The 11,204-nt window shown below is 36.3% G+C and overlaps 1 protein-coding gene across 7 annotated transcripts in view; it reads left to right on the top strand.

Moving 5' to 3' along the window:
* Positions 1–4,292, top strand: part of XIRP2 (xin actin-binding repeat containing 2) — a 357,739-nt gene extending 353,447 nt beyond the window's left edge. For 4 of the 7 annotated variants that reach the window (XM_011958035.1, XM_011958036.1, XM_011958037.1 and 1 more), the window contains one exon: positions 2,068–3,965. Coding sequence is in view for 4 of the 7 variants with exons in the window: in XM_011958042.1 (XP_011813432.1) it covers positions 2,068–3,574 (1,507 nt within the window). In the remaining 3 variants the exon portion in view is untranslated. Of the gene's footprint in view, positions 1–2,067 lie in introns of all 7 variants that reach the window. The other 3 variants (XM_011958041.1, XM_011958038.1, XM_011958039.1) reach the window with 1 other exon arrangement.
* Positions 4,293–11,204: the final 6,912 nt, after the last annotated feature.

Genomic DNA, 11,204 nt, shown 5'->3' on the forward strand with positions numbered 1-11,204 from the left:
TTGAGACAGAGTCTCGCTCTATCGCCCAGGCTGGAGTGCAGTGGCGTGATCTCAGCTCATTGCAAGCTCCACCTCCCGGGTTCATGCCATTCTCCTACCTCAGCCTCCCAAGTAGCTGGGACTACAGGCGCCCGCCACCACACCCAGCTAACTCTTTGTATTTTTAGTAGAGATGCGGTTTTGTCGTGTTGGCCAGGATGGTCTCCATCTCCTGACCTCGTGATCCACCCGCCTTGGCCTCCCGAAGTGCTGGGATTACAGGCGTGAGCCACCGCGTCTGGCCTTTTTTCTTTTCATTATTTAAAATCTAGCAATTTTACTAGACTAGTTCTTGGCTTTGGTCATTCTTCACTAGTGTCAGTTACCCAGTGTGCTCTTTCCGTATGTTGTTGTATACTTTTTGTATGCAAGAAAGTTTGTTCTAATTATAACTATTTAATATTTAATGTTTCATTATATAATTTTTTTCTTCAGGAATTCCTATTTTCTATACCTTGAATGTTTTTTGCCTATTTTTAATATCTGTCTCTTTCTCTCAAATTCTTCTTATATTTCTTTCTTTCTTTCTGATTGTTGAAAAGGTTATGTTTTCATTCTTCTGTTTCTCTTAAGTCACTTTTTATTGTGTTTATTTGCTCTTGTATTTCTTTTAGTTTAGTTTTGTTGCTGATATTTGTATCTTTTATTTCTATTTTTTCCTGATTTCTGGCACCTGACTTATGAGATTTTAAATTCTGATTCATGATGTTCTTTCAGGTCTTTTATCATGTTCTTAATGTCTTTTAACTCATTTTGAAGTCATAGGTTACATTTTTGATATATTTTTAGAGCATGTTTTTCTGGCATGTTTTCATTATTTACAGGGATATTATAATGCCCTTTGCACTTTTATTTTATTTTAGTAACTTCGTGTATTATTTACCTTGGTACATTTCTGTTGCTCATTTTTATGTAAAATTAGTATTCCAAAACCTTAGAAGGATAAAAATCAGGATGGTTTTTCTAACTTCACAGAGCTACCTCTTTTAGTTTTCATATACTGATCATGAAAATAAGGCAGCTTCATTTCTAGAATTCCCTGGCTTGGCTGCTCTTCTCCATATTTATGAGAACCTTCTCTTTCATTTCTGTAATCATTATCCTGCTCAATCTTGATTCCACTCTCCTATTTTTCTCACTTTGGGATTCTGTTTAAAAGGGGAGCCCAGTCTTGAGAGTTCAACCTCACTAGCCTCATTGTCTATTGGAGAGGACAAATCTCCTCGCAGTTTCAGCTGCTGTTCTCTGATTGGCATGTGATACTTTCCAGGAAATATTAGTTGGTTATTTTGTGGTCTCATATTTTCAGGTCCATCAGACATCTTCCTTGCTCTCTCTGCTATCACCAATACAGATGAGACCATCATGCTGGTCTTGTGTCTGTTGGTGTTTTCTCCTTAGTTCTTTGTATATTGAAGCTGAGGGGGCTACCTTGTCACTTCATTTCGTTGTAAATGTTACTCATGGGTTTTAAGTTTTGCTATCTTGTTGATGTATCTGTTTTTATGTGTAGATTCATAGATATTCAAAACTATGCTTCTGCCTCTGACTAGAGTTCATTTTAATTGTAAATCACTCGATTTGTTAATTGCCTTAAAGAAGCCACATAAACAATTGTTAGGCACGCCTTCCAGCTCATTCAAAATCCAGTTAACAAAGAAGCTCATATAGTTGATTTGTATGTGTTTGCTACTCAGGATTTATTGGAAATTACAACCCCTCACATAAATCATTGAATTAGCACCAGTTCAGTCCTATCATTCTGCACCTTCTATAACTATATGTGCATTACCCTTTAATACCTATTATGCTATTACCTGACACACAAAGTAAAATTCTAAACACTGCAAGACATACACCATACAAAGTATTGGTGGTAATATTATCTAACAGAAATGTTCAACTAATAGGGTCATTCCCGTTGCTAGTAACTTCAGTTTACTAGTCTGTAACTCATTGAAATGATCCCCAATTCCCTATGAACTTACAGTAAATACAAAGTGCTAAGTGTTCTTTTCTTTTTGGCAGTTTGGGAAATTATGCATCACTTCATGGACAAATATACTGCAAACCTCACTTTAAACAACTTTTCAAATCTAAAGGAAATTATGATGAAGGTTTTGGACACAAGCAGCATAAAGATAGATGGAACTGCAAAAACCAAAGCAGATCAGTGGACTTTATTCCTAATGAAGAACCAAATATGTGTAAAAATACTGCAGAAAACACCCTTGTACCTGGAGATCGTAATGAACATTTAGATGCTGGTAAAAGTGAAGGGCAAAGGAATGATTTGAGAAAATTAGGGGAAAGGGGAAAATTAAAAGTCATTTGGCCTCCTTCCAAGGAGATCCCTAAGAAAACCTTTCCCTTTGAGGAAGAGCTCAAAATGAGTAAACCTAAATGGCCGCCTGAAATGACAACCCCTCTATCCGCTGAATTTAAAAGTGAATCTCTGCTAGAAGATGTTAGAACTCCAGAAAATAAAGGACAAGGACAAGATCACCTTCCTTTTTTGCAGCCTTATCTACAGTCCACCCATGTTTGTCAGAAAGAAGATGTTATAGGAATCAAAGAAATGAAAATACATGAAGTAAGAAAAGATGAAAAGAAGGAAGGAAGGAAGAATGTGCAAGATAGGCTGAGTGAAGCTGAAGATACAAAGAGTAACAGGAAAAGTGAAATGGATCTTAATGACAACAGTAATGTGGTTGTGCAGAGTGCTGAAAAGGAGAAAAATGAAAAAACTAACCAAACTAATGGTGCAGAAGTTTTACAGGTTACTAACACTGATGATGTGGTGATGCCAGAAAATCATAAAGAGAATTTGAATAAGAATAATAACAACAATTATGTAGCAGTCTCATATCTGAATAATTGCAGGCAGAAGACATCTATTTTAGAATTTCCTGATCTATTACCCTTGTCGAGTGAAGCAAATGACACTGCAAATGAATATCAAATCGAGAAGTTAGAAAATACATCTAGAATCTCAGAGTTACTTGATATATTTGAATCTGAGAAGACTTACTCGAGGAATGTACTAGGAATGGCTCTGAAGAAACAGACTGACAGAGCAGCTGCTGGCAGTCCTGTGCAGCCTGCTCCAAAACCAAGCCTCAGCAGGGGCCTTATGGTAAAGGGGGGAGGTTCAATCATCTTTCCTGATACAAATCTCTTAAACATTAAAGGAAGCCATTCAAAGAACAAAAATTTACACTTTATCTTTTCTAACACTGTGAAAATCACTGCATTTACCAAGAAAAATGAGAACATTTTCGATTGTGATTTAATAGATTCTGTAGATCAAATTAAAAATATGCCATGCTTGGATTTAAGGGAATTTGGAAAGGATGTTAAACATTGGCATGGTGAAACAAAAGAAGCTGCCCACAATAATGGAAACACAGGTTTTAATGCCCTGAGCCATGAATGTCCAGCTAAGCCTTTGTTTCCCAGAGTGGAGGTGCAGTCAGAACAACTCACGGTGGAAGAGCAGATTAAAAGAAATAGGTGCTACAGTGACACTGAGTAAAATATCTCGGCCACTGACCGTCCACACTTAGGCACTGAGAGATTTTGATGTTCTGAAATAAGATTTTATGAATTTGGATACCCTTTTGAGGAACTTGATGTAAACATAATGTTCAGAAATCTCATGTCTGTCTCAATGGGATATTTCTTGTATTACACCTTGTCATTTTTTTCATAATTTATTTCCATCTACTTTTGTTTTAAATGGAGTGAAGAGGTGTGAAACACTATGGATATGTTTTCCATTCAAATGGCACTTTAGCATATTGTTCTGTTTTCCTATAAAACATCATGGGTGTGATTTTTATACTGCTGATACTTGTCACAATTATTATACCTTCTGTGTAATTTCCTCTGAAATAAAATTGAATCACCTGAGGTGCAAACCAAAATACTTCTGTAACTTTTTTCGATATATACTGTCATTCTAAGTACATATACTCTTTATGACTTGGGAAGTATTTGTCTTGAGGCAAGTATTTACCACACACACTAAAATAATGCTGGAAAAAATAAAATAGTAAACTGAAGGCACAGTATTATTAGAAACCTTAACATTTCCATTTTCTTTTTTACTCTACATTTTAAAGATATGAGGGTTATTGTTCTTGAAATAATTACCTATATTAAATTATCACAGAATATATCTATAAACATTTAATGAACAATGTTGATTTTTCTCCATAATAATGTGAAGTCCATACTCAGAAATTAACTAGAAAGGTTATAGACGTTACTTAAATAAATTATGCACATTACATTTGTATTGCCTACCCTGTGTAATTGATAAGTATAACAATCGTATCACTACAGTTTGTCAGGTTTTCTTCTTATCATATTTGATGAATATTAAGTTTTTCTGTCATGAAAACATATTCCTTTAAAATGTGGCTTCTAAATTTTCTACTGCCTTTGTTCTTCCTCAAATAAATTTTATGATTCTGAAAAAAAATTGAGCATAAATAAGTGGCTTTGCATAAATTTGGAGTGTACATATATGAAACAGGCCTTATCCCATATTCTCCTACATAAACACAAACCATTGACATTCTATAAGTATAAAACCAAAATGCAGTGTTGAAAACTATTTCTTTTTAGAAAGACTTACAAATTCCCTCTTGCTAGTTTGTTCTTAATAGATACCTAAGACCTACATTGCATTAGTTCCCTAGGGCTTCCATAATTAAATATCACAGATTGGGTAGCTTAAGCAACAAAAATATATTTTCTCACAGTTCAGAAAGCTGGAAGTACAGGGTCAAGTTGAAGGCAGGGTTGGTTTCTCCTGAGACCTCTCTCCTTGGCTTGCCAATGGTCACCTTGTTGAGGTCCACACATGATCTTTCCTCTGTGCACTCATGCTCCTGGTGTCTCTTTCTCTTCTTATAAGAGTACCAGTCCTTTTGGACTAGGAACCACTCATTGGACTTCATTTAACCTTACTTGCCTTTTTAATGAATATATTTCCAAATACAGTCACCTTGGGGCTTAGGGCTTCAAGATATGAGCTTCATAGGAACACAATTCAGTTCATAACATATACTTTTACCCAATTAAATGAAATACTATGAAAGTCTGGCAAGGAAATGGCCAGAGCTACAACAGCAAATTTTTTGTTTAAAATGAATTATTGCACTTTACACTACCCTTCAAATATTCTGCATGACACAGCATTATTTCTATAATCATTGATGCTAAGATAACACAATAGTTGCCATGGAGAAAGAAATAATTCGTGAAAACTCATGACATAGTATCTTACTGTATAGTATAGTTTCTTAGTGTCAGTGATCCTTATAAAGTATGTACTCTTGCTTTACAAAATTCCTCTTGTTGGATTCTTCCCACTTAATCTTGGTAGCCTAGTTCTCTCTTCAGTTATGGTAAAATTTAAGATAAAAAGTAGCTGATGTGCACACCAGGGAAAACAATGAAAATAACGATTGTTCTGATTTTTCATTTAATCAACAAGCAATTTTGTGCCCTCATCTTTAAAAAAAAATTGTGTGGGTACATAGTAGGTCTGTATATATGTGTGCGGTACATGAAATGTTTCGATATGGGCATGCAATGTGAAATAAACACATCACGAAAAATGGCGTATCCATCCCCTCAAGTATTTATCTATAGAGTTTCAAATAATCCAATTATACTCCTTAAATTATTTTAAAATGTACAGTTAAGTTATTATTGACTATAGTCACCCCGTTGTACTATCAAATAGTAGGTCTTATTCATTTTTTCTAATTTTTCATACCCATTAATCATCCCCCTTTCCCCCCACTACCCTTCCCAGCCTCTGGTAACTATCTTCTACTCTCTGTGTCAGTAAGTTCAATTGTTTGATTTTAGATTCCACAAATAAGTGAGAACGTGTGATGTTTGTCTTTCTGTGCCTGGCTTATTTCACTTAATATAACGACCTCCAGTTCCATCCACGTTGTTGCAAATGACTGGATATCATGCTTTTTTATGGCTAAATAATACTCCATTGTGTATATGTACCACATTTTCTTTCAAGAAAACTTTATTTTAAAATTTTTCATCAGAAAGGGGCATTGTATTATAATTATTGGCTGCATCACCTTTCTTGAATAACATGTAGGTGTTTACAAATTCAAATGTGCAAACACAATTTTATTTAGTAATGATTTCACTCTAATTATAACAAAATCTTGCAGCTAAATAGCAAGCTTTAAGAACTAAAATGTAGCTAAACACACAAATCAAAAATTCAGTGAAGTTTTCTTATTGTTGCAATCAGTGTATTAATTTTCTACAGTTTCCATAACTAAGTACCACAGACTGAGTGACTAAACAGAAATTTATTTTCTCACAATTCTGGAAGTTAGAAAAGTCTGATATCAAGGTGTCGGCCAGCTTGGTTTCTTCTGAGGCCTCTCTACTTGACTTGTAGATGGTCATCTTCTTTCTGTGTCTTCACATGGTCTTCCTCTATATGTGTCTATGTTCCAGTTTCTTCTTATAATGTTCCAACTCATATTGGAGTAGGGCCTAGCCTCATGACCTCATTTTACTTTAACTACTTCTTGAAAGAACCTATCTCCATAAAGAGCTGCATTCTGAGGTTCAGTGGCTTAGGATTTCACCATATGAATCTGCGGGGAACACAATTAAGTCCATAACTGGTAGTAACCAGGTTTAATCTTTAGGGTTTTTTAAAAAATACTTGGCTATTAATATTATTTAACAAATTCCCATAATCTTTACTTGGGATTTACATCACAGAACTATGTAATACGTAAATTTATGTTGTAAAAACTAGTATTTCCATAAACAAAATTCTGTTATAAAGGAATGAAGATGGATCCATGATTGACCAAAAGCTGTTCCACAGGAGGCTGTGTGCCATCAGAGCAAAGCATGTAAGGGGTTTTGCATTATTTAATCAAAACTGGACCTTCCAATGAATCTTGTAAAAATGTTCTATTTCCCAGAAAATTGTGCTGAATTGTCTTTTTTGCAGCTTCCACACAATCAATTCTTGCAACAGATTTGGGGTTCTGGGCAACACATTCTTTGGATTGGGACAATGGTTTTTTCACAGCAATGTATTCTTTGGATTGGGACAATGGTTTTCTCAAATTATAATAAAACTGACAAATGCAAACTTACCACCCATTTCCTAATGCACAACCATTTTATGCATTGGGAATATTTTCTCCCAAGCTAACAATTTTCTATAAACATCTCTAGAATAATTTCTAAAGACACATTAATTTTTCAAGAAACTGAAAAATAGAAAAACAATACTTTCTCTGCTGTGTTTTGATAGTTACTGACTACTGGTTACTATCCAGTTGGGAAATGGAAAATTTTTTCATTGCCAAGAAAATGAACTTATAGAAAGATAATCACAGATGTTAAAGTAAAAGAGAAGTGTAATACATTTTGTTCTTCCTAGAAATGTTACTAAGAACTGAGAGTGATTTCTAAATCTAATGTAAAAGTTTTGAATTCTGAAGGTATTAATGATAATATGAAATATTAGGTTAAAAACATCAAATGTAATGGAGAATAGAAATAGGCAGCAGATACAATATTTATATTCAAAATAAGAGCCATGAGAACATATGAGAAGTGCTGAAGAGTACTAAGCCTCAACCCTCTAGAAATTAACTTTAATAGAAGACGTGAAATATTTTTTGGTAAACATAGTCTAAAAATAATTTAACCTCAACAGTGATGGAGTCCTTTAAAAGTCTAATTTAAGCTACCTGACATTTGCTGTGGATGTTTTTCCCAAAAGACATTATGAGAAAATTTAAAACTTTATATAATTATATGCAAATGAAGTGGCAGGGGGAAGATAACCTAGAATATCTACAGTGTGGTCATTTTCCTCAACATAGTACCAATTTATAGAAAATAAAATGGATGGAAAATGGATAGAAAGGCTGACAAATAAATACTATGGCATCACCCAGTCAACAGCCATTCCACAAACATTTATGGGACCATTTGAATGCATTGGAAGAGTGATTAAGAAAACAATAGATAAATTATGGTTTTTTTTGTGTAAAGCTCTCAGACAAGGAAGAGGCATTCAAAACATAAAATGAAATAACCCAGTACAGTTAATGCTTATGAATGTAGGAAACCCAAGAAAATGGATAGCCACCGAGTCTTGTTAAATTGGAAGACAGCAGAATAATAGTAAACAGGTGGAAAAGTGTTTTAGGTTTAAATAATCAGTCTTCACTTTATCATAATTTACTTAGTTGTAATTAAGTGATTGTGGATTCTGTGATACACAATCAAGATTCCTCTTCAGGAATGATTTACTTCCACAAATGATCAAAGTGCTGGCCCCAGAAGGGCATTAACTGTCAGCTCTCTGCCAAGATTGCTTTAGCTAAAATAACTGACTTTCCAAAGTGGACTGTTTTCGTTTTTTATCAATGGAAGGACAACTCAGCACAACTCTTAAGGCTCACTCTCGCTCCAGCTCAAAACTCCCTATAGAATTGACTGAGGCCTCCCTTGAGGGTGTATCTCAGGTCAGCTTCTGTCCAGTCATGCTTCTTTCCCTTCTCTTTCTTTCCCTTGATACCAACAGCATGCTCTGAGAAACCTCCGACACATTAATCTCTGGCTCAGAATCTACTTCTTGGATAACCCAACCTGGATCAACTGGTATTAGGAGTGACCCAAAAAGCAGAGACTGGAATGGTATCTTGGAGCTGAATTCTTTTCTGCCTGGCTGGCAATGGGCACAAGGTGGCAGTGCGATTGTTAAAATTCTCAGCAGTGGTACACTAGCATGACTTTACTGGGTGAAGCAAATGCCTAGCTGGTACCATGTATCAAATATCTGAGACATGTAGGGAAAATAGCGATTACGAAGAAAGTGGAACTCGGAAGTCATTGCTAAATGCTGAGAAAAAAATTAACAAAAAGACAAGTAGTTAAATCAACAATTAAAAGTAAGAGTGGCTGAGCTCCATGGAAAGTTAAACTCCCTAACAGTCAGGGACTTTTTTGGGAAAAAATGGGATTTTGAACGTGGATGATTATATGTTGGCTGATACAACCAAAAATATTAAAACAGTGGATTCCTCTGACCCTACAGAAGTGGCCTATTCTTCTCTTTATTATTATTATTGGTGGTGGTGGTGTACTGCAGCATTATCACCTACACTTTTACTTAAAGACGCTAAAGATGCATCTCCCCAAATCAACTGGGTAATTCTGCTGGTCTTTGTGGGCCTCACACAAGCATCAGCATGTCTGCTGGGAACTGTGTTCTAGGCTCTGCTTGGTTGGGGCACCTTACCTGGGACAGCTCTACCCTAGGTAATTTCATCATCCTCCTGTGACCTGTAAGCTATTCTGAGCATGCTCTTTTCATGGCAATAGAAGAAGTAAAGGAGAAGAGGGGTGACACACTAGGCTCAGAACTGGCACACAGTTTACTGCTGCCTCATTCTAATGGCCAAAGCAAGTCTTATACTCAAAGAAGCAAAGTGAGACAGCACAGCCAATGTGTATGAATGCAGGGAGTGGTAAAGAATTGAGGCCATCAGGGCAATATACATCGTAATTATTTAAAATCATCGTGTTTTATTACAAATATTAGTTCAATATGCAGTTAACTTTTTGTCTGTTTCACAAGGTGGCCAGATTGTGCTGTAGGATAGAATTTCACATAGGTGCAGCCCATGTTAAAAGGCAGATAAAGCCCAACTAGGAAGAGATCAGTAAATGATTCAAAGTTCCTGAAAACAGATAACATGCACACCAAGTTCGGGTGCTAGAGTATTTACTTACAGCAAGAGAAAGTACACAAGATTCAGGCCCTTGCAATGTTAAGGCCAGCAGGTCCATTTTGAAGATGACAGTGGCCCTTTGGCTGCATGCACCCACTTCTTGCTGCAGTAGATGGATCCAAACCCTTTTCCTATTGTGTCTGAAATACAGGATTTGGGGGAAGAGGAAGAATATGCCAAAGGGACACTGATGAACACATAACTAAGCAGTTCTGAGAAAGGTTTTCAGACAACTGCCTACTTGATAGTTTCTTATGGCTATTTCAAAGGAACCTTAAATCCAACATGTCCTGATCAGAGTGTCACCCACCTCTAACCTCAAATTTGGTTCTCTGTGAGATTTTCTCAGACAATATTCTCCATCTAGTTGCTAAAACCAGAAAACCAAAAGTCATATTTTATACCCTAATTTCTTTCATTTATTTGCAACTTAAATCTTTTACCAAAGCCAGTTGATTTTTACTATTTAAACATCTCTGACTCTCACTTTTCCTTCCTAGCACATAGTACATTGGTAATTACATATGGTCTTGCAAATTATTTGATTAATACCAGTGACATCCCCTTACCCCTGATATGGTTTGGCTCTGTGTCCCCACCCAAATCTCATCTTGTAGCTCCCGTAATTCCCACATATTGTGGGAGGGATGCAGTGGGAGATAATTGAATCATGGGGGTGGGTCTTTCCTGTGCTGCTGTCATGATAGTGAATAAGTCTCACGAAATCTGATGGTTTTAAAGAGGGGAGTTTCCCTGCACAAGCACTCTTCTCTTGTCTGCCTTTCATGTGAGAAGTGTCTTTCACCTCTCGCCATGATTGGGAGGCCTCCCCAGCCACGTGGAAATTAAGTCCAATAAACCTCTTTATTTTGTAAATTGCCCAGTCTCGTGTATGTCTTTACTGGCAGTGTGAAAATGGACTAATACAGTGAATTGGCACCAGTACAGTGGGACACTGCTGAAAAGATACCTGAAAAGGTGGAAGCAACTTTGGAACTGGGTACCAGGAAAAGGTTGGAACAGTTTGGAGGGCTCAGAAGAAGACAGGAAAATGTGGGAAAGTTTGGAACTTCCTAGAGACTTGTTGAATGACTTTGACCAAAATGCTGATAATGATATGGGCAATGAAATCTAGGCTGAGGTGGTCTCAGATGGAGATGAGGAACTTCTTAGGAACTAGAGCAAAGGTGACTCTTGCTATGAGTCACCGTCACCTTTTTAGCAAAGAGACTGATGGCATTTTACCCCTGCCCAAGAGATGTGTAGAACTTTGAACTTGGGAGAGATGATTTAGGGCATCTGGTGGAAGACATTTCTAAGCAGCAAAGTGTTTGAGATTTG

Source organism: Colobus angolensis, unplaced genomic scaffold (assembly GCF_000951035.1).
Source record: "Colobus angolensis palliatus isolate OR3802 unplaced genomic scaffold, Cang.pa_1.0 Scaffold456, whole genome shotgun sequence".
NCBI classification, from domain to species: Eukaryota; Metazoa; Chordata; class Mammalia; order Primates; family Cercopithecidae; genus Colobus; species Colobus angolensis.